The sequence below is a fragment of the Pantherophis guttatus genome, chromosome 2, assembly GCF_059756535.1.
Source record: "Pantherophis guttatus breed Tessera chromosome 2, ASM5975653v1, whole genome shotgun sequence".
NCBI classification, from domain to species: domain Eukaryota; kingdom Metazoa; phylum Chordata; class Lepidosauria; order Squamata; family Colubridae; genus Pantherophis; species Pantherophis guttatus.
In genome coordinates, this window is record NC_142064.1 from 194,851,905 (window position 1) to 194,875,807 (window position 23,903).

The 23,903-nt window shown below is 40.4% G+C and overlaps 2 protein-coding genes across 4 annotated transcripts in view; both read right to left on the reverse strand.

Annotated features, from left to right (window-relative positions):
• The window catches only part of KLHL3 (kelch like family member 3), a 46,649-nt gene extending 45,233 nt beyond the window's left edge, over window positions 1-1,416 (reverse strand). Inside the window, exon 1 of one of the 3 annotated variants that reach the window (XM_034403422.3) lies at window positions 970-1,416. In XM_034403422.3, coding sequence (XP_034259313.1) covers window positions 970-983 — 14 coding nt within the window. In that variant the 5' untranslated portion in view covers window positions 984-1,416. Of the gene's footprint in view, window positions 1-358; window positions 921-969 lie in introns of those variants that run through there. The other 2 variants (XM_034403432.2, XM_034403439.3) reach the window with 2 other exon arrangements.
• Window positions 1,417-10,445: 9,029 nt separating this feature from the next.
• HNRNPA0 (heterogeneous nuclear ribonucleoprotein A0) lies at window positions 10,446-15,550 on the reverse strand. Its single transcript, XM_034403409.3, has one exon. It carries the CDS (start codon window positions 12,820-12,822, stop codon window positions 11,884-11,886), a length of 939 nt encoding a protein of 312 aa, XP_034259300.2. The 5' UTR covers window positions 12,823-15,550; the 3' UTR covers window positions 10,446-11,883.
• Between the last annotated feature and the right edge of the window lie 8,353 nt (window positions 15,551-23,903).

Consider the following 23,903-nt stretch of genomic DNA (forward strand, 5'->3'; position numbering starts at 1 on the left):
GAATCTCCCCGGTGTAGCTGTACAAAAATGTTCCCATAGCAACGGCAAAGGCACCCACTCACACATATTTCCTGCAGTTGAGATTCATTAAAAACCCAAACAATTTAACCTTTCACCTATGTTTAATTGCTGTGGCAAGCAACTAAGCAGGCTTGTATGTGTGGATTAAAAAGCGAATTGCAGAACGGTGGAAAGAAGGCGGGGTGGAGGTGGGGGGGGAAACAGAGGCAAAAGGAAAAGCGGAGTTCTTGCACGAATCGGCAGGACCGAATCTAATCACTGCTCTTGTCTCTTAACGCCCGGGATGTTCACCCACAGGTCAAACACACCCATACACGCAAGCACATACACTCCTCACCTCACCATCTTTCCGACGAGCGTATTAAAACTCGGAGCACGAAGTTTGCCCCGCCGGAAAGGAATCGGCTTGCCAAAATGACTACCGCTTTCGAAGGAGACCCTAGAAATTGCGCGTCGAGGCTCGCCAGAGGAACGGAAGGGAGAGAAGGAGACACTTTCAAAGAAGGGACACCGGAGACAGGAAGTGTGTGTGTGTGTGTGTGTGTGTGTGTGTGTGTGTGTGTGTGTGTGTAAGGGGGTTTGCAAAACTGATGAAAGAGATTCGCGATGAATGAACCCGTGATTTAAAAAAATAAAAATAAAAAAAAATAAAAAGTCACCCAGCGCAAACGGCACCGCCTCTCCCCTAATAAAGGGAGAAGATTCACTAGAGGCAGCGTCTCCCAACAAGGGGCGGCGGCGGCGGAGCAACCTCCGGGGCCCGCGACCCAGAAACAGACGCAAATAAACGGCGTCGCTTGGAGGTTACCGCAGCCAACTTTCGGGGGATGCTAGCGAATCCGGCCGGCGACATCTTCCGCCAGGCTTCCGCGCCTACGCGCCCACCCCTACCGACCGACGCAAGCAACAACAAAAAAAAGAAAGAAAGAAAGAGCGCACCGCACCAACCTTTCGTCGTCCATTGTGCGCCGCCGGAGCGGAGCCGGAGCCCTGCTGCATGCGCTCTCGCCTCCTGCCCGCTCGCTTCTCCAGCGCTGCCGCAGCGAACCGCTCGGCGCCCCCTTATCTGGCTGCGCTCGGCTGGCCGCCTTCCTTATCGCCCCTGCGCCGCTTCCTCTCACGCCTAAAGCAACAGCGGCAGGTTAACTTTGCAGCAGCCAAGAACACTCCCTTCCCAGAGGTCCCCGCTGCCGCCGCCGCCGCCGCCGCTACTCTGCCTCCAGCCTCGGCAGCCCACTCCCTTCTGCCTTCCTTTCTCCCGCTCCGAGCATGCGACTCGGTCTCCTGGCAACACCAGCTGTGCGGATAGGTACATTGCACCACCCCGGCTGCTGCATTTGCCCGAGGCATCTTTTTGGCGGGGTTCTGCTCGTTTTTAAAAAGACCGACCAAGGGAACGAAGCAAATGCACCAAGGGCGGAAAGGGGAGGGGAGCGATTTTTTGGTCTTGACTTGATCCGGTGGTTTATGGCTAGGGAAGGGGCGGCGTGCTTCAGAACGCACTTTACATCGCACTTCTTTGGGTTTCGGTCTCGCCCTATTCCAAAGCTCTAGGGCAGTCTATTTAACCCATACGTTTAAAGGTTGTCTTAAAAAGGGAAACAATTCCATTGTTTCTTTGCATTCTTTGGTTTTAAAAACCGGTAGGGTTATTAAGGCAAAATGTGCTCTATTGGGAGAGTAATATTAGCTTGCACATCCATTTTCCCTCTTAGTAGGGGCAATTTTCAGCTTAAGTAAAAGCAGGTAAATCATTTTTGGCAACCAAGATAAAGGCATTCGAGTTCGTAAAGTGTCAGCACTGTATACACCTTGTTAAATATAGAGCACGGATTGGAGGGAGGGACTTCCTTTAAAAAAAACCATATTCTCTTATTTCAACTGCAAAGTACCAACTATCTTTTTCATTCTCTATACACATAATTTACATTTCAGATAGATTGTCAGAGCAAAGAAAAAAGTTGAATGTGTGCATTTTAAGCTCAATTAAACCACAGCCCCACCAAGACATAAAATCAAAATGGGGTTTATAGGCTATTTAATTCCTTTACTCTCCAAGTGACATGGCATAGCAGAGATTAAATGCCACATGTTCAACTGAAATTATATAGATGCCTTGCTATACTTCAGGCTGGTTTAAAGTAATGGAATGGAGACTGAAAAATAGCTTAAATATTTACTGAATCTTTGATCATACAAATGATAAACAAGACTGCTAGTTGGTATATGCTTTTCATATTCAATGCAGATTGCCAGCATCAAATGTAGAGATGGAAACTGTTGTTTAAAAGTGTTGTTACAATTCTTACATCTGATATTTACTTGACACACTAACCCAGGTTTTTTTTTTTAAAAAAAAGCTAATTTTTCTGGATTAGCACAATGTAGTGAGTTATAATCACTCAGAAATCCCATCTCATGCAGTGATTATATATTAGTGTATTAGCTGAACAGTAATAAAACTAGAAAATATACTAGTTACCAGCTCAAATATGGATGCAGAACCAAAATATCGATTGACCTTATTTATATTAACATGTTGATTTTCATCAATGCACTATTGGAATTAGAAAAGGCATAATGGGGCATGCATTTTTTAGACTTTGGAGTTTGCAGCCAGCCAAACAAACCAGCTGTTCCAGTTGTTCTATTTTGTCTTCAAATCAGTTTGGCTTCTTGTAATTTTCTAGATTAGCCCCTGTAGTTTCCTTGGCAATTTTCAAATGTGTATTGCCATTACCTTATTCTAGGGGTCAAGAGTGGCCCTGAGTCACACAGTTGGTTTTGTGTCTAAGGCAGGACTAGAAGGCACTACCTCCCAGTTTCTAGCCTTATCCCTTAACTATTAGAGGTAGTCCTCACTTACCAACTACTCATTCAGTGACCATACTCAGTGGTGCTGAAAAAGGATGAGTTATGGCTCCTTAAAACTGCAAACATTGCAGTCTCCTGCAGTCATGATTTGATGACCAGTGCATATTTACAATGGTAGCAGCATCCCAATCATGAGATCGCCATTTGCAACCTTCACAGCTGATTTCCAACAGGCAAAATCAATGTGGAAGCTGACAGGAAGTCACAAGTTGTGGTCATGTGACACTGCACTTAACGCAGTGATTCAATTAATGACCACACCTGAAAGTGACAATGTAAGTCAGGCATGATCAAATGATGCTTCCATGTGGGGTTGTTTACTCACTAGTTTTTGAAAGAATTTATACCTTGTCTCCCAAGCAAATTTACTCTGTTTTGCATTTCTGCAATCTTCTGCTTTCTTGCCTTCTAACAATTACATGTATGTGGATCATGTCATTCTGGCAACATAGCAAATGAATTAACCAAAATCAGTATTTATATATAACTGAGTACAGAAATAAATATGAACCTTAGTAATTGATAGGTTCTGTCCTATTATTCTTTTACTAAGGAAAGGTGACATACTGCAATCAAGCATCGGCCCTCTGGCATCTTCATTTGCTATTATGCCACTAAGCACATGTACCCTACAGATACCCTTTAAAAATAACAATAGAAAATGAGCACAACCTAGTGCTTTGTGTGCTCAACTGCCCAGAAACCAAAGAAAATGTGGGGTGGCAGGGAGCAATCTCACCAACTATCTGGTTAACGGTTCGCCACAGTCACCAGACACTATCAGCAAACAGGTCACATATATATCTACCAGTATAAAATTATTATCAACCCTGGTATAAGTTCATTGAATATTCATTCAATTTTATTCAGTATATGATCCTGACCAGACTTATGTGTTCAGTCTTTTTAAATCTTCATTAAGATGTTTGACATGGGCAGAAACATACATTATAATAAAATTCAGCAATAGAATTATCAATAGCCTAAGTCTTTGAAAAATAAAAGCTTAGTACACATTTCCCCTACTTTTATCTTACTGGTTCCAATGGGAAGATTTGGATAAAATAAAGCTATTTAGAATCCTATGAATTTCACATTTTTAAATTAAATTTAAATGTAATGTAAATTAAAGCATATTCTATTATTTTTCTAAAATATACTGCTCCTTCCTGCAGAAGCATATTTAAGCTGTTTGTTGTTAACATCTGCCCAATAGTCAGATTACAGATGTAGAAATTCTAAGCTGCCAGTGGAGTTTGGTCCATACAAGCATATAATAAAATCTATAAAGCAGAACAGGCTATAGATCATATAGATCTATCTGGACCCGTACCAGTCGGGCTTTAGGCAGGGGTACAGCACAGAAACGGCATTGGTCGCGTTGGTGGATGATCTCTGGAGGGCTCGGGACAGGGGTTGCTCCTCTGTCCTGGTCCTGTTAGATCTCTCAGCGGCTTTTGATACCATCGACCATGGTATCATGCTGCAGCGGTTGAGGGGGTTGGGAATAGGGGGAACCGTTTTGCGGTGGTTCTCCTCCTTCCTCTCCGATCGCTCGCAGTTCGTGTTGACAGGGGGGCAGAGGTCGACTTCGAAGCGCCTTGCATGGAGAGTGCCGCAGGGGTCGGTCCTCTCGCCCCTTCTGTTCAACATTTATGTGAAGCCGCTGGGTGAGATCATCCGTGGTTTTGGGGTGAGAGTCCATCTGTACGCTGATGATACTCAGCTGTACATCTCCACCCCAGACCACCCCAACGATGCCCTTGATGTGATGTCTCACTGCCTGGAGGCTGTGCAGGTCTGGATGGGGAGAAATAGGCTCAGACTCAACCCCTCCAAGACCGAGTGGCTGTGGTTCTCGGCGTCGCCATATAGTCAGCTGGTGCCATCGCTGACTATTGGGGGTGAGTCTTTATCCCCCCAGAGAGGGCCCGCAATCTGGGCGTCCTCCTGGACGCACGGCTGTCTTTAGAACATATGACAGCCGTGGCCAGGGGGGCTTTTTATCAGGTTCGCCTGATCCGCCAGTTGCGGCCCTTTCTGGACCGCGACGCTTTGCGCACAGTCACTCATGCCCTTGTCACCTCCCAACTGGACTACTGCAATGCTCTCTACATGGGGCTCCCCTTGAAAAGCACCCGGAGGCTCCAACTGGTCCAGAATGCGGCCGCGTGGGTGGTTATGGGCGCAACTCGTTGTGCCCACGTGACACCCATCCTGCATGAGCTGCACTGGCTCCCAGTGGTCTTCCGGGTGCGATTCAAGGTGTTGGTTACCACCTTTAAAGCGCTCCATGGCATTGGACCTGGATACCTTTGAGACCGTCTTCTGCCACCAGTAACCTCCCACCGGCCAGTTCGCTCCCACAGAGGTCTCCTCAGGGTGCCATCGGCCAAACTATGTCAGCTGGCGACACCCAGGGGGAGGGCCTTCTCTGTGGGAGCCCCTGCCCTTTGGAATGATCTGCCCCCAGAAATTCGTAAAATCTCTGATCTCCATGTGTTTCGCTGTGCCCTCAAAACCATGTTGTTCCGCCAGGCTGGGCTATCAATGTAAAGATTTTTAATTGGTTTTAAATGGGATTTTAAATTTGGAGTTTTACAAATTGAGCCTATTATTTAATAATTTCAATTATTTTTAAATTTTGTCTGTCTTTGTGTTTTTAATTAGGCTGTACACCGCCCTGAGTCCTTCGGGAGAAGGGCGGTATAGAAATAAAATAAATAAATAAATATTGATTTATTCCATTCTTCTGTGTAATATTGAATTTTTAAAATACATCATTACTACTGATAAGGCAACTGAAATCAAGATTTACTGAAATTGTCCTCATATTCAGCCAGTTTGGTGTAATGGTTAAGAAGTAAACTGGAAAGCAAGAGACACTGAGTTCTAGTTCTGCCTTAGCTATGGAAGCCAGTTGGGTGACCTTGGGCCAGTCACTCTCTCCCAGCCCAAACCACCTCACAGACAACTCACAGGGTTGTTGGAGGAAGGTGGAGGAAGATGGGTTGGATATGTTCACTGCCTTGAGATGCTTATAAATATAATGAAGACAGGATATCAATAAATATTGTCTGGTTATACTAACTTCTAGCATTAGAATATGGGTACATTATGTAGCACTAAAAATGTTATACAAGCACAGCATTTAGTATAAGTAGTTAAAGAGTTGTCAATAACCATCCTGTGTAATGAGTTGCTTTTATACAATCTAATAAGTTTTATAATACATTTACATTTTTAGTAAAACAACTTAAATGAATTCCTTTACAGGAACCTCAGATTGCCTGTATTGCTTCCTTTTAAAATGCCCATTACCTGCAGGTTTAGATTCCATATAAATCACTTAGATAGTGAACCAAATAACTTTCAATTATTCCATATGTAGTTGCAGGCAAAAGTTTAGGCACCATCATAAAATTCTGTTTCAGTGATCCTTAACCGAATAGAGGCTGATACTTCTATGCCACGGTTGTCAAACTCGCAGCATCACGTTACTATCACATAATGTTTCGTGGTTTTTCCCATTCGTGGAGCTGGGGTGGGCATGGCCTGCACTTGATGCATCCAGCCCATGGGGCTGCCAGTTTGTCACCTCTGCTCTATGAAGTAGAGTTAAACAAATCATTCTGCAAATTGGAAGGCATTAATACTGTATTTAGAGAATTAATAGTATGTCAGGTGTAAAAGTCTGGACATCCTTTTAGACAATACTCTCTAACACCTTCCTTTGGCAGAAATAACAATTTCAAGAAACCAGAAGACTAAATTCTAATCCCACTTTAGGCATGAAAGCCAGCTGGGGTGACTTTGGGCCAGTCATTTTGTCCGACCAATCAACCTCTCAAGGTGTTGTGGGAAAATAGGAGGAAGGAGTATTGGGTATGCTCACTGCCTTGAGTTACTTATAAAGTAAAAAAGCAGACAAAAAAGCAGAATAAAAATCTAATAAAAATGTCTTTGGTAGCCAGTTAAGATGCAATGCCTGAGGATGGAGGGGAGAGAATATAAATACATACAAGTCCAGGTCACAGTCCCAACACAAAGGAAACCATATCTTAATGCTTTACCACAACACATACAGCATTTTATACTGGCCTTTGATAGGCCTACTGCAATCATCTTGACTTTTGTTAAACACTCTTTACATACAGATGTCACTGCATTTAAGTCTCTCTGTAATGGCTTTTGGAATTTTTCACTCTTCCTTGCAGAAGCATTTTCCCTTAGATGGAGATCTCCCCATACTGAATTTAAGTAATATCCAAGGGCCATTTGAAAACCTTTTCTTTCTTACATTTCACGGTTATTTCCATATATACGTCAAATAATTTATTACTGAACTTTTTGGGCTTCAATTTTCTTCATTGATATTTGTCTTCTCGTTTATGGAGGTTTGTTGTTTGCACTATTTAGAAGCTGTGTCACTTTTCACTTAGGGATTCATTGAAACATACAATGTGACCAAAGGGTGCCTGAATTTTAGAATGCAACTATATGAACAAGCACCAGACAATTTCACCAAGCCTCTGAAAAGCAGAAACATTTAATTCAATACTAACACATACAAGCACTCATAGGATTTTGAGCAATTAAACTTGCCAATCTTGTGAATGCTCTCTGAGGCAATCAGGTTATGTTAGATCTGAAATTAAAATATCTAAAAATACTAAAAGCTAATCACACATAATAAATAGTTCAAAGATACAACTTCACATCATATAATGGATAGGTAAGTTTTAAATAGGATTTTTCATGTAATTTCTGAACTTAAACTGTACCTTTCTTTCAGGATGCCATGACAGGATGTTGAAATTACATCATCTTGTATGAAATGTGTCACAATGTACTGTTAATAAAAACTTTTTCTGCATAACTCATTGGGTAGGAAACTTGCACTCTTTCTCTTTCTCTCTCTCATACATACAGACATGCAGATTACAAATTTGGGGTTTCAAACTAGAAAACCGTACTTCTATGGCTGACCAGTCTGCTAATACAGACAAGCGTCCAAAACTGTATGGTCAGAGATTATAAAGACTCATATAATTTAGACATATAAGGCATTTCAATCTGGTATCTTTATAGTTTAATTATGCTTGCAGTCCAGACTTACCTAACCTTCTGCCTTCAGATGTTGGACTTTGGCCCTGGGAAATCACTGGAGCTTAAGTCCACAACATCTGGAGTACAAAATTGTGAAAAGATCTGCATATTCTCTCAACATAGCTTTAAAATAAAATACAGAGAAAGCAAACATGATAAATAAAACATTGTGCTGTTCTTAATTCACCAGGTAGACATTAACAGTCACAGGCCTAAAAATAGAATTATTAAGGTTGATTGGCAAATTTATTTCAATACCAGGCTTATTTTCCAAAAGAACAACAGTTCAAATTTATGATCAATAAAGACACAGACCTCATTGCAGTGAACACTGCCATACATGAACAGCCTACTACAGCTTATCCTGAAACACTTGCAAAAAGAATTAAGTAAAGTGTCATTGGATTCTATGATACTGTTCACATACTAAAAAAAAGTTTCAAGTTAGCTATAATTCTTAGACTTGTCATTATTAATGCCAAATGTTGGTCTTCAATGTTCTGTTAACTCATTCTTTCATAAAGTACAAAATGTTATGGTAGTCAGCTTCTCGAATCCAATACAAAAGGTAGGTTTATGTTAGAATATGTGCAATAAAATATATCATTGAGGTTTCAGATAGAGGAATTTAAATGTTTGTTAAAACTTTTTACTCTTTGTTAATCTTTGCAATACTCAAGAGCAAGTTATAATGTATAAAAATTGGCAAATTCTGCCTGTCATACGAAAACTAGACCAAACCAGATATTCTGACCTAACCAAACAGTAATGAACAGTATGATTGAATCATGTACATATTTCCAAATATATAGGTAGATTTTATACATTCAGGACTCAAAAGTATTTCCTGCTAGTAATCAACCTCCATGTGGGTGTATAGCACCGGTTATTTAAGAATCACTATCTGTTAAAAGTTTGTAGTTCATTATATGAGATTATTACCTCACAGAAGATTTGAAAGGTCATAATATGAGAGGACAGCATTACAGGCAATATACAACTGCTTTTACTATTATAACAAAGTGTTTTATCACCATGATGTGGTTTTGGAAAACAGAAAAAGCATTATAAGCAGCAATTAAATTTTACTGTCCAAAAAAGTAGCTTGCAAAGGTCTGCACATAACAATTTCTAAGAACATCACTGCATTATCTTTAGCAAATCTGCTAATACAGCTTAATTTACCCTTTATGGGGGGAATATTCATATATACATCAAGAGCTGTGTGTAGTTCTGTTCTTTTAGGCAAACATACCCCAGATGTAAAAGTAATGTAAACTCTAATGTTGAAGATAACAAAATGCATTTCAAAGACAATGGCAATTAATTTTTCACTGGATTGTTTTACACTTAAAATTTAGCACAATTAGCCTACCTTTATATCAAGCCTAGAATAAAGCATTTTAAGGGCCTGAGAAGTCAGAAATAAGGTAGTTACTATAGAAATTATAGCTACAAAGCAAATAGTTATTAGAAGCCAGTTTTTTTTTCTAGGCAATGGTAACAGTCCCAGATATTTGACTTCAGTACCTTATCTTCCCCCAAAAGATAAAGGCACAAGTAAATCACTAAAATTTAATGAAATTAAAGAACAAGAATAGTTTTTATTCAACATGGTTAAGCCACCTATTCTGTAGTGGGTTTCTCTTACCTTCGCTACCGGTTCGGAACTGGGAGTGCACATGCGGCACTTCTGCGCATGTGCAGAACTTTCTGCGCATGCGTAGAGCACCCATGACAACGTCCAGATGGGTGGGTGGAGCTTCCCGCCGCCACCACCACCAGTTTGCTCGAACTGGGGCAAACCGGTAGAAACCCACCACTGCACCTATTCCAGGTTCCAATTTGCTTCAAACCATTTTAACCCAAGTTTTTGTGCAGCATAAATTTTCAAGCCAATAAAAATTGTCATATTTTGTTAAATCTAGAAAATCAAACTTATTGATGGATAAAGTATGTGAACAGTTCTAGCTGAATTAGAACTTTGCTAAGGCTTATGTAGAACAAAGCTGCAGATAATGTAATGAATTTCCACACCACACTGAACAAATATTTGCTGTAGAAGTCAAATGGATAACTGTACACATAAAAAGTGTAGGGCAACAAATAAATAAAGCCAATTTATTGTTATGTTTCAATTTAATATAACTAACCTTCCAGAGTATATGACACTAATAATGTATCAGGACATTCAGTAGCTAGCTCCTATCTTCAACCATAACTATCACCTATTAAAGATTATCAAACCTTATTTAATAAAATCTACTGGGTCAAATAAACTTTTAAATATAACCTAGTTTTGACTTTAACACCTTAGTTCTATGTAAAATATTGATTTAGCAAATGTTGAAATATAAAGCAGCTCAAGTAAAATACTTTGGTTGAAATCCTAATAAAAATCAATATTTTAGTCATTTCATACATACTCACTGAAGCATGTGAAGAATTCAATTTTTTATTTGCAATATTCATAACTATTCTATATTTCTATTCAGGAAGTCAGTTTCTGTCTAGAACATTGTTAATAGAACAACAAACGTTAATTCTACTATGTGAAAGGGCTACAAATACATCAAGCAGACTACAGAAATTTTGATTTACAATTGGCCTAAGTTATTGGCTCATTTATTGTTCACTGAGCACAAATTTTAAAAACTGAATACTTAAATTGGTCAATCAATAATTTTACTTTTTTGTATTTTAATATTTCATTTCTGCCAATATATTTTATTGGCATGTTAATTTAATCCTTGCCATCTAAAGATCTAATGGTCTACATTCTGAGAGCCAATTTGTTTTAATAAAACTTACACAAAAGTCAACTAGTCTGCCAGCAGATGGCACTCTATTTAATACTTGGCTTTTTTTTAATAAGAACAATTAAGATAGTATCCAATTGAAATGACTTCACTATGCAAACAAAATATTTATAAGGGAAATAATTCTCCCCTTTAAAAATGGATTGTTACAGACAAGCCAATAAATAACACAATGTGAAACTAAGAAATCTGACATTTTGAACATGTATATATAAAAAAGCACATGCTTTAAATGTGTTAGAACATTTTTATGAATAACTCCCTATATAAAAGAACAAACCAACTGTGTTTGCAAGGCAAATGCCCAACTGCAAAACTGTGGATGTAGAATAAGGTATTTTAACCAACTTCATCCACCAACATATTTCAAAAACTGGCACAAACTCTAGCAGTAAGAAAACCAATGTAGTGAGGCAGCAAGAGCTGGGCTCTTTACTTGAAATAAAGCAATCTTTTTTTTAACACATGTACTCAAGCATCAGTAAATTTTACTGGCTTAAAAAACTTTTGTTTGAAATGTACGGAATGAACCCTAGGAAAAAAGACATGTAAAGGTCAATGAACACAATGATTTATTTAAAAAATAAAAATGTAAAAACGATTTAACCCCTTTTACAGCCATGGAATCATTGTAGAAAAAAATGTGTAGATATTCCAAGTCCTTACAAAGTTAATTCCCTTTCCCATCCCAAGTTTTACTTCAGAATCATGACTTTCCCTCCCAACCCCAAATAAACCAAAATTAAAACAATATCTTGTTCCTAGTATAAAAAACGACTAATGTCCAAGCAATAAAAAAATAGAGTCCATCAATGACTAACACAAAATCGTTGTGTGAAAAGACCCAGTACATCTTCAAGAAAGTGACACAGGCAGCAGAGCGACCCCACCAGGAACATTCGAGATCTGCTTCGCATCACTGGAACCTTTTTGTATGAAGGTGCCTTTAGGCGAAGTGTAGGGGAAGTATTGAAAGCCTGGCCTGGCCCGGTACAAACGGAGAGCATACTCCATGCAGACAAAACTAACGTCCCCCATAAGGATCGGTGGGAATTCCCGCTTAGAAAGAGCCGCCTCCATAACCTCCCCCGCCATAACCGCCTCTGTATGGTCCACTGTTACTGCGGGGGCCCCAGCTGCCGCCACCGCCTCCACCCGCACCGCCGCTCTTCATAGGGCCGTAGGACGACTGGTGCTGGCTGTAGCTGCCGAAGCCGCCGTACCCGTTGCCATAGTCGCCGCCGCTGCCACCTCCGCCGTAAGAGCCGCCACCGTACGAGCCGTAGCCTCCTCCTCCGCCGCCGCCGCCACCTCCGTAGCCCCCGTAACTGTTATAGCCGCCGCCGCCGCCGCCTCCTCCTCCTTTGGAGAGACCGTTGTGGTCCCGGTTGCCGGCACCTCCGCCCCTTCCTCTTCCCCGTCCGCCCCAACTCGACCTGGAAGAGCCGCCGCCTCCTGCTTGGATGTCTTCTCTCGGCACGGCCTTCTTGACCTCCACCCGGTGGCCCTGGATGGGGTGAAATTTAACCACCGCCGCCTTGTCAGCGGCGTCGTGATTCTGAAAGTAGACGAAGCCGAAGCCCCGCTTCTTGCCGCTCTGCTTGTTGGAGATGATCTCGGCCTTTTCCACGGGGCCGAACTGACTGAAGTGCTCAACTAGGTCGTTCTCCCCCAAGTCCCCCTTGAGGCCTCCAACGAAGAGTTTCTTCACTTTCGCGTGGGCGCCGGGCCGGGCGGAATCCTCGCGGGAAACGGCCCGCTTCAGCTCCACCACGTTGCCGTCGACAGCGTGCGGGGAGGCAGCCATGGCGGCATCGGCTTCTTCCACAGCCGAGTATGTGACAAAACCGAAGCATCGGGAGCGCTTGGTTTGCGGGTTGAGCACCACCACACAGTCGGTTAGGGTCCCGTAGGCCTCGAAGTATTCTCGCAGCCCAGCTTCCGTCGTCTGCACATTCAGGCCGCCAATGAACAGCTTACAAAGCTGGGAGTTTTCCATGCCGGAGCCGCGGCCGTCACACGCCTCCTCCTCCTCCTCCTCGCTGCTGCTGCCACCGGTAGGGGGCAGCTGCCGCCGGATAAAAATCGACAGGCGCTACGAGGCAATGTTCGTCGTGGGACAGGTCGGCCCAGGTCCACCGGCAGAGAACGGGGAAAGGGGGTGGGGAAAGGAAACGTACAAAATGGCGTCTGCGATTTCTACTCCTCCTCAGGCGCGCTCGCAGCCAGCCACTGGTGCCCACACACAAAGGAAACGCCAAAGGGCCCGCCTTCCGTGGCAGTGCGAGACACACCTCCTTTCCTGGAATACCGACCGAGCCAACAACTGTCCGCCATTGCCCTCTTACGTTGCTACTGAATGATAGATCCCAAAGCCAATCATCTTCCCCGTCCGAGCGACGAGGCGCGTTTTCAAAAGTATGAGGCGGAGTGAATCCTTTAATTGACGTCAGGAAGGAACCTATCACATTTCTGCTTTAAACAGCCGCGCATGAAACAAGCGGTTACGTACTGAGCCGAAGTCCAAAGGAGACAAAAGCCACTCCGATACGCCCATGGCCAAAGGCATCAGCCAATAGGCTGCCCCGCTTGTAAGCGCGCGCTTTCTCTTGGAGAGCTCCCTTCTCCCTTGGGCGGGGTTGATAGCGCAATGAAGATAACGAGGTTTATTTGAAAGATTGAGCTCGTTTGGCCGTTATCTGATGTCGCGCTCTACATTTCCCTAGGCTCCTTCTGAGCAACATTTATGAGAGCAAGCTTGAGCACGAATGAAAGCGAAGGCACCTCCATTGACCCAAAAATCCATATTAAGGCCGTGCCTGTATTAGATCAGTTAAAAATACTTAACGTACAACTGTTGTTCAGTTTTTCGGAAAAAAATAATTCCATGGGGGAGGGGGAGAGGCGGGAGGAATAGAGTTATATCTTTCCCAAGTAGAGTATGGTAGAATTTGACAAGCATACATTTATTTATTTATTTAATTTTTTATACTGCCCTTCTCCCGAAGGACTCAATACAAATTCTCTTCCCAAGGGTAAAGAAATCATCTCTCAAAATTTAGGGTAAAGAAAGACTCCCAAAATTTAGAGGGAGAAAAGAAAAAAAAGTAGTTTGTCTATTTAGAAATTACATATTGAAAAAGATACTTCCTTTGCAATACTTCAGTATATTGAAGCTAATAACTGCTTATTTAATAGCATTTCTCTACTACAGTTTTTATACTTGTATATTGTAGATTTATTATAAATACGTGGCTGATACCTGATTATACTCACCTTCCATTTCAGTTAATCATGTCAAGAAATATAAAGGTAGTAATGTTTAACTTGTCTACATGTAAATATTCTAAATTATTAGATAATCTGTTATTTATCTAAATTGTTAGAAAGATTAGTTTATATTTCAGATTAAAATATTTATAGTGAAGGAAGTTTCTTGTTCACACAATTAATTACAATTTTATCTTCTATTCATTCAATTTCAATTCAAATTTCAAATCTTTATTGTCAGTGCACAACATGTACAATGAGATTGGTTGAGCTCCCTCAGTGCCCCCCCAACACAATACAACTCACAGTGAAGACAGAAAATCCCTAACCCAATAAATCATATTAACAAAACACCCAGTCCTATTGCACCAGTGTGAACATATTATACATTGTGCCAGCCCTGCAGTCCATCATACTACATAGTTATGATGTTATTTCTCATTCAGGAGTCTGACGGCCCACAGATAAAAACTGTTCTTCAGCCTGTTTGTGCAGCTGGCTATACTTCTATATCTCCTTCCTGATGGCAGGTGGGTAAAGAAGTGATGACCAGGGTAAGAGTCGTCCCTGAGAATTTCCCTCACTCTTCTAAGGCAACGAGCCCTACCAATTTCATCTAGTGAGATTGGGACAGCGCACAATGTTTTGTGCTGTACTCACCACCCTCTGTAATGTTTTTCTATCCGCGGTTGTCAGACCAGCATGCCATACCGTGATGCAATAAGTGAGGATGCTTTCTATTGTGGACCGGTAAAAGAAGGTCATCAGTTGTTGTTCTACCCTGTTCTTACGCAAGACATTAAGGAAATGGAGTCTCTGTTGGGCCTTCCTGGCCACCTGGATCATGTTGTTTTTCCAGGTGAAGTCTTCGCTGAGATGGACTCCCAGGAATTTAAAGGAGGAACTCTACACAGCCCCCCTCAGTGTAAAGTGGGGCAGATTCCTCTCTTTTCCAACATTCATTATGCATAAAGCAGAAAATTCCAATGCCCTCAGTAAAGAACTTTATTTTAGTTGCATGCTGCCAAATCTGACAGTGGTAGCTTATATCACTGAAACCATAGAAGTTTCAAAGGAAGGAAAGAAGTTTTAAATTTACAAAGGAGTATCAGAACAAAAAATAATTCAATACAAGAAAAAAGCTATTCATTACTCAATATATGCATTCATGGCATCAACTAATCAATTCCTAAATGTCCTGCAGGAGAACTCCATTTTATTTATGTCTTTGTCAAATTTATATATTCATCCATCTCACACAAAGTGATTTCAGGCATCATTTTAATCATTTTCAACATGGCAATAAATGAAAGTCTAGCTTCTGAGGAAAAGCTGGTCTATAGCTGCTCTACAGTAATATATTCTAATTAGCCTCTGTCTTCCTTCACAAAAATGGGATGCCACCAGCATTTTCTCCTGATAGGTCACAAAGCAGATCATTTTAAAAATAAAAAGAATAAAAAGTGCAAAGAAGTAAGTAAGAAAAATATATACTCATATAGAAGTGACTTCCAATCTTAATCACAAAAAGTAAAAACAAATTTGACAACTTCACCCTTTATGAGGGTGAAATATCTCTTCTATAACTCATCCCATACCAACATGCAAGTCCATAAATTTAGTCCTAGGGCTGCCTCAAAATTCAGGCATCCCAAGTGTACATGGAGCTGAAGACAATTCCCTGAATTTGAGAGATAAAATACCTTTACCTTTGCAAAGGGGCTTCTTTGCCTCCTGAAAATAAGAATCGCCAAGTAATTCATGCAAAGCAAAAAGCATTTATTGGGGGGGAGGGGGTTCAAGTCTTTTTATAGGGTACAGAAACAAATGATACATAACTTCCAGTATATGTGATTCGTCAGTAACTAAATGATCAAACAAAATACACTGATTGCATGTGAAGTTTGAATAATAGAAAACATTGCTTCTAAATTTATCACTCTACAAGTGATAAATTTATGGATTATATTACTTTTTCTTAGCTAAGTTAGTATCTTTCTTGAAAGTTGCAAGTGCACTCAAGGACTTTCAGAATACTCTTTCTATTGTGTGGTTGCTGAAAAGGCAAGTTCTGGCATACCAAAAGAAATGACCTTGGCTAAAAGAAAAACATGTTATCTTATAGATAGAGAAGAGCCTTGGACTGCCATGTTAAAATTATAAATATCACCTTTTAAAATGTTAATAAGGAAGTCTTAAATTTGAGGCAACAAGCCTTTTGCTTTATATTTCACAACATTTCAAGCTATTTCTATCATTACAAAATCATGCTGATCATTGATCATTGTATAATATTTATAATATAATTATACAGTATTTCTGGTTCTAGTATTTCTGCATCAGATTTAACATCTTTTGGACATAATCTGTCCATGGAAGCAGACATCATTGCTGACATTTCTGATATTGTAGATACCACCTACTCTCAATAGGCCATTTTGATCAAGAAATGTGTACAGCTCTTCAGGGAGCTGTCTCTAGAAATACGTCTTTTGTTTAGCATACAGCCAATTTCTCATGCATAAGTTTCATACTGCACGGTGCAAATGATGATATTTTTAGATTGCTTACGTTCTATTACTGAACAGATGTGTTGGCAGTGGTGCCAGCCTTTGAAGTTGATGTGTGTGGCTCCTTTAAATGACTGAGCTATGTGAGTCAGGCAAGTAATAGCCCGAACGACTGAATTCCAGGTTGACAATCTGCAAAATCTATGTGATTCAAGTCTAAGGTGACCAGATTTTAACATTGGTAAAGAGGGACACCATTGTGGGCGTGGCTTATTTTGTGGAGGTCATGTGACCGGGTGGCCATGGTTATGTGTATAGGGACTACTCAGAGGGCTGAAAAAAGTCATTTCTGACAGGTCCTCGCACTTTTGACTGGTCCTCACACTTATGACCATCCTCACATTTATGCCCGTGCAGCATTCTTAACAACCATGTCACTCATTTCACAACTGCTTCTCTTCACCATGATGACAAGATAGGACAAAAATGTAAAATGTGAGGACAGTCGTAAGTTCGAGGACTGGTCAAAAGTGTGAGGACCAGTCAAAAATAACTTTTTCAGCCCTCTGAGTAGTCCATATGCATAAAAGGATACAGCAATAGAGAGGGATGAAGGAAGGGAAGGGAAATCAGAGTAGGAGTGAGGGTAAGAGAGGGAGGAAGAGAGGAGGAGAAGGAGAAAGGAAGAGGAAGTAGGGAGGAGAAGAAGAGGTTGGGGGGAAGAGAAAGTAAGGAAAGAAAAGACAGAGGTGGTAGGTTTGAGGAGAAAGATTGCTGTACAATAAAAAAGATGAAAGGGAAGAAAGCCAACCCCAAACAAATATAAAGATATTAAGATAAAGAATGAATTGTTAAACTTTAAAGAATAAAAGAGAACAAATATGAATAAATAGCAATAATTAGAAACACACATACAAACATACAATGTATTTTCTTTGAACAGAATATTTGGCTGGTTCACAAATTTAAACAGTGTTTAGTCATTTCAATTAAATTTACAATTTCTATATTTCCTTTTTGCCATATTTATTCCTCATCTATTTTTTTTAAAAAAAAAACAATATTACCCTTCATCCTCATCTCTAATCTTAATCAAATTCAATTTTTCCCTTCTATATTATACCCCTTCCCATTGTCATCTATTTTTATATCCATCCTCACATTGGTTAATTATGTAATTATGGAAAAGAAGTGGCCTCTCATTTCTTGCTTTCTTTGAAAATTATGTTTAAGGGAAGAGAAGCGCTTCAGCACTTGTTCTTTATTGTTCAGTAGGCGTCTTCTCTGGTTTGAAGGGAAGATGGATGACTCAGTTGTCACTATCTTTTTTGACTAATCCCTGCCCTGTCTTTTGTAAAGGGAGTTTGTCCTCAGTAGATGCTGCCACTTGATTACCATCTTCTGTCTTTTGGAAGACTCTGCATTTCAAATGACCTTGGTCACTGTCACAGGTGAGGTTGTCACTAAAGGATTCTATGAAAGGACAAGGCAAATGGGTAATGTGCCGTGGTTCCTTTAAGAGGAGTTGGTTGTGACAGGGCTGAAAGATAGAAGGATGTCTATTCTCCAATGTGCTTGTCAGCATGCTGCTAACGGAGTTTGGTTTGTGCATGCTTCCTAAACAGACATCTCCTATAATGACCACTCTAGGTCTAATTTCTGAGCATAAAGGGCATTGTGGGGACCATTGATCCGAGCTCTCACCTTGTGGACTTGTAAAGTATCTCCTTTGGAGCAAGACTATCTGAGCCTGAGGATCGAGCTCTGGTATCAGATGTGCTATGTAGTTCAAATGTGGGTGATGAATCGCTGCATCTGGTGTAGGGATTTCAGATCTATGGTCAGGGATCTGATTGCATTTGATAAAGAGTTGGTAAAGTCAGTCATGTTTTCCCATCTACTGACTTGACTTGATAACCAAATGCTCTTCTCCCCGCTTTCCTGCACAAGTTTAAAAGGAATATGGTGTGCTGGGGCCTTTAATGCCAAAGGCATCAAAGAAGGCTGAGCTGGCCCTGGTCATCTAGAATGGAGTAAAGCTTAATGGATTTGTCTCTTTGGCCTGCTGGGTAGACTCTGATTAAACAGATTTTGGAGCAATCTCTTTGCAGACTTCTGTGCATTTTGTGTTGATTTCTGCTGTGGTTGTAGCTATGTGTTCTTCATGCTGTGCTCGCTGACACTGTAAGTGTGCTGTAAAGTCCATGTTGCTGGCCCTGGGTGCAAGGCTGTGTTGTGGCCTGTGCTGCCACATTCCATACATTTTACACTGACCTTACAGTCATTGGCAAGGTGGGAGACTGATGAGCAGCACTTGTAGCAGATGTTCGTTTTCACGAAAGCTTTGCAATTTTCTATGGACTTCTCCCTGAAGGCTCTGCATTTTAGGAGATGATGTGGCTTCTGGTGTAGAGGACACTGCTTACCAGGATCTCTGATCTCCGTTTCTATGTGAGAGGAGCTGGTAGACCTGTGAAGGAAATCTGGAGGAGCCACATTAGTTTTGTGGACGGCTACTGGAGGCTTGCGAGGATTACGTTCTGAAGGAATAGCACATGACAATGTGAAGTCAAAGCTAAGATCATTTCTTGTTTTAGTTTGTTGGCACATAAAGTCCACAAAAACAGAGAAGGGGGGAAATGGAACATTGTGCTCTCTTTTGTATTTGGAGCCATGTGCTCTTGTAAGTTATGGGGTAACTTTTGCACAATGGGGTTGACACCTCTGGCTGTCCTTGCAAGTCCCCTTCCAACTTAGCTACTTGAAGTTCAATTAGTAAGTTGCTAAGTTCCCTAAATTTCTGATAGGCTCTGTTAGGTATTCTGGGAAACCTATCAAGTCTTTCGAACAGTACATTCTCCACTGCTTCTGCTGAGCCACAGCACTCATCAAGTCTATCCCAGATTGTATTAAGGCCTGTTTCAGGGTAGTTTATATTTATTGTCCTGATTCGCTTTGCATGCTCAGCAGATTCAATTCTAAGCCATTTAATTATTAAATCTATCTCCTCACTATACTACAGATCTAAGCCTCTGATGGCATTTTTGGAGGAAGATCGCCAAGCTCTATAGCTTTCAGGACGATCGTTAAACTTTTCAATTCCTTGTGTGACCAGCTCACATCATGCAAGGAACTTGGCAAGATCTATGGTGACTTGATTAGCCGATTGTGCATTGCTGTGGTGAAAAGGTGTGGAGTAGTCATACCTTTTAGGAGTCTCGGTTTCATCTGGTCCTTTCTATGCTGCTCTAGCATGAAGGCTTATCCTGTGGGATAAATTGCAGGGTCAAGTACCTTGGGTGTGAGGGATCTGCTATCACAGGTGCAGCTTTGCTTGAAGCTTTCTCGTTTGTCAGCTTGGGGCTTGTCATTAGCTTGTAGTGGTGCTGAGTAGCATCTTTGGCTTGTTTCTTGAAGATTGTCTTCCCTACCAAGGTGGGCATTGCTGCTTGGCCTGAAGTGCTGATAGATGTACTCTGAAGTGCATTGCAGAAGATCTTGGGGTTCACATTGCTGCGTTTACTGCATTCATCATCAGAATATATGGCTCCCTCTAAGGCTTTGACTTCCGCTGTGGCAGCTGTGACTTCTTTTTCTGTCATTATCCAGGCTCGCTTCTAACAGGGCTTTCTCTTTTTTTATTTCTATTTCTTGCTCAGCAAAGGCTGCTTGAACTTTTGCTGCTTTGGCTTTTGCACTGGCAATGGCCAATATATCACAAGCTGATGACCGTTTGGAAGAATTGAGACCTTGTCTCGTGTATAGATGCCCAGCTCTGTGACATAGTGTTTTCCGGTGGTGCTTGACTGTCTAGAGACTGTTGTGTGGCCGTATGCAGGTAGTTGCATTGGCAGAGTAGCCGGTCTCTATAATTTTATCCTGGATCCCACTTGCTGGGTAGCTGCTGTTTCACTGTTCTGTCCCCACTACACGTTAGTCTGTGTGCAGCTCAACATGCAGCTAAACTCACCTATCCTCCAATAAAACGGACCATGTGCGTAGATCTGAATGCTTTATTGGGAGAACAGAATATGGTGAAACTGAGGAAAATAGGGATACATACAGTGAGAATCAAATATAAGAAAGACAGTATTAAGTTACTGCTGAATATAACAATTAATAAATACAAGCAGTTTGAATCTCGCCAGCGATGCTCTGTGTGTGAGATGTGGGTTTGTCCTTCGATGACCATGTGCCACAGATTAAGATGGCTGCTTCTTTGTGTTTCTGCCTTCTCCAAATGCTAAAGGAAATGGAATCTGACTTCCCATCGTACACTTGGTTTGAGAGTGAGGGTTGATGGGTAAATGGGCAGCTTCAGGTTCAAACAATATAGTTGGGGCATATTTGTCTCTCCGGACACTAGATGGAGCTAGAGAGCAACTACAGTATATAAAGTTATATGTTGTGGCATGACAACCCCATAGGAATTTGACAACAACCAATGGAATATTAAAGGACATGTTTTTGCACAGGAACAGGAAGCTCAAATACAAAGCCCAAAAGAAGATATAAAAACCGACCCACTTTCAACTCCATTTTTTTCAGCTGTCCCAAAATCACATGTGGTTTGGTGGTTTTGCTTCATCAATAAATGGAACCTTTCTTTGTAATCAGCCTCCAGCCTCCCTTTTATTTCCAGTGCCTTTCTCCCGGCTTGGAACTGAACCAGATGGATTTTTCTTCCAACAGACCCATTCTTTGAAAATTGCCTGAATTTTATAGTATTATAATGTTTTGTGCCATTTTGTAAATCCCCATGGTAACCCTATAGGAAAGGTGTTTACATGTTTTTTTTTCTTTTCTTTCGGTTTCTGAAATCAAAGTCTGAAGTTATTTATTTATTTATTTATTTATTTATTTATTTATTTATTTATTTATTTATTTATTTATTGGTTTGATTTATATGCCGCCCTTCTCTGGAGACTCAGGGCGGCTTACAATGCGTTAAGCAATAGCCTTCATACTTTTGTATATACCTGCTTAGTAGGGCTTTCGCCCCCCCCCCAAGCGGTGTTCTTTTTTATACAAAGTCACCTTATTGCCCCCACAATCCGGGTCCTCATTTTACCTACCTCGGAAGGATGGAAGGCTGAGTCAACCTTGAGCCTGGTGCCTTGAATTCGCAGTAATTGCAGGCAGCTGGCAACTAAGTGCTACTTAACAGCACTTTAGTCCGCTGCTCCACCAAGTTCCTGTTTAACTCAAGATAGTCAAAACATTCTGGTTTCTGTGAAATGCTGTTTATTTTTTGTTTATTTCCAAATTGTTGTAGCAAAAGTCTCAATATTTCAAAGTTTTCTGAACATTTAATTCACCTAACTTTATTAGGTCAAAATCCTATTTATTTATTATATATTTTATTTTGTTTATTTTGCGTTTTGCCATTTATTTCCAATTTGTTAAATTCTTAAACTTATAATTAATTTTTCTTTTGCTCAAAAAGGAAGGTAAACTCACCAGGTTACTTTTTAAACTTGTTTGGAAGATCTAATTAGAAAGTGAGGCTAGCAAATTCAGTTTCTTTTAAAAAGCTTCACCTCAGCCGATCTTTTCATCTCCCAGCACCAGATCTATAGGAGATCTTTGTACTTGTGTGTCTTCACAAGAAGCAGCCATTCATAGACCCTGTGGCCAATCTTATGTCCTCTCCTTACACAGAGGAGGTTGGCTTACAGACCAGTTTTTCAGTCTTTGCCAGGATCGTTGTCACTTCTCTGTCAGAAATATGTTTAGTTCACCATGCCTTCACTGGACATAACAGACACATTCTTAGCTTTGTTCAACACAAAAAGCCATTATATTAATTCGATTACCACTCCATCCTGACTTGATTCCCACACATGCCATATTCCAGTCAAATGTTTGATATATTGATTGAATATATTTTGTAATTTGCACAAAGCTATATAGAGGATTACACCCTGCCCACATTACGGCTTGTCTTTCACCTCTAGTACTATACTAAACCAATTTTTGCGTCAATGGAATTGTGAGCTGGTCTCCCACCCAAATCCATTCCTAAAAATTATTTTACAATATCCATATCCTCTATTAGACAGTCACATTATGTAATATGGTAGCCATATAAATATGATAAATAAATAAAATATCAGGTGCTGTCAGATAATATTTGAGGATAATGTGAAAAAAATAGCATGTTGCAGAAATTTCCAAACTGAGGATCAACTTTTAAGTTGGCTTTTCACCAACATTTATGAAAGAAGTATAAAATAAATGTCTCATGAGCTTTTTGAATTTTAATTCTCTGTTCCACCTAATAAGTGACTTTCAAAATAAACTAAAATATAGGTATATTTTACCAAATGGGGGAAAAAATCCCTTTTCCTAATTGCCTACTTCTTTCCTCTAACTTGTGATCAACACAATCATTAAATATATTTCAACATTCCTATGATGGAATAGCTCATTTTTGTCTCCCAAAACTATACTAGCTGTAATTCTGTGTGTAAGTTACATGTCTGCTTAATTGTTATAGTGTGTAATATTACATGTACTGCTCTAAACTATTTTCTACATTTTAAATATGTATTTTCCTGATTCTTTTCTTTTTTAATCCCATCTGCTTCTTTGATGATAATATGTACTGTAAATATATCCTAAGGTTGCCCAGCTATATACTAAACCTGCAAATGCTTAACAAAACACAGTTGACATAGTTTGTTACTTCAAACATTCCAAATATATTGATGCTTACTTATGAATTACAATGTTATGTGATGTATCTCCCTTTCTGATTAGCCCTTGGACTAAATTCTTTTACCATATGATTTTACATAAAGATGCAACACATTCCATTGATTTTTGAATAATTTACATCTAAAATATGTTAAAATTTTCTGCTTGTTATATTTTACAAAAATAAAACTTTTGAAACCACATGGTGGCAGAGTAGTATTAAAAATAGTATGTATATTTGAAGATGGTTAACAAATGAAATGCACTTTAAAAAAGGCACAGACTGCCTTTTATCCTCTTTCAAGAAAAGTTCCAATGTCTTTGAAAAAAAGAGGTGGTTTTCAGTTCATTTCTTGCAGAAATGGACACAAATCAACTGTAGTTGCCAACATGAGTAAGTAATTTGTCCAAGTTCCTCTTGGATGAATCTGATTTTTTAGATCCTTTTAAGTTTAGTTTTGGCTTTAGTTTTTTAACAGAAACTACCCTGTTGGATAATCTATGTTGGGGGTGTCAAACAGCATCACGGCAGCATCACATTATGTATTGAGACCTTTTTCCCATTCGCTGGGCCGCAAGTTTGACAGCCCTGATCTAGATG

Coding starts and splice junctions, on each gene's coding strand:
- HNRNPA0 (XM_034403409.3), bottom strand. CDS start 12,822: ATGGAAAACTCCCAGCTTTGTAAGCTGTTCATTGGCGGCCTGAATGTG.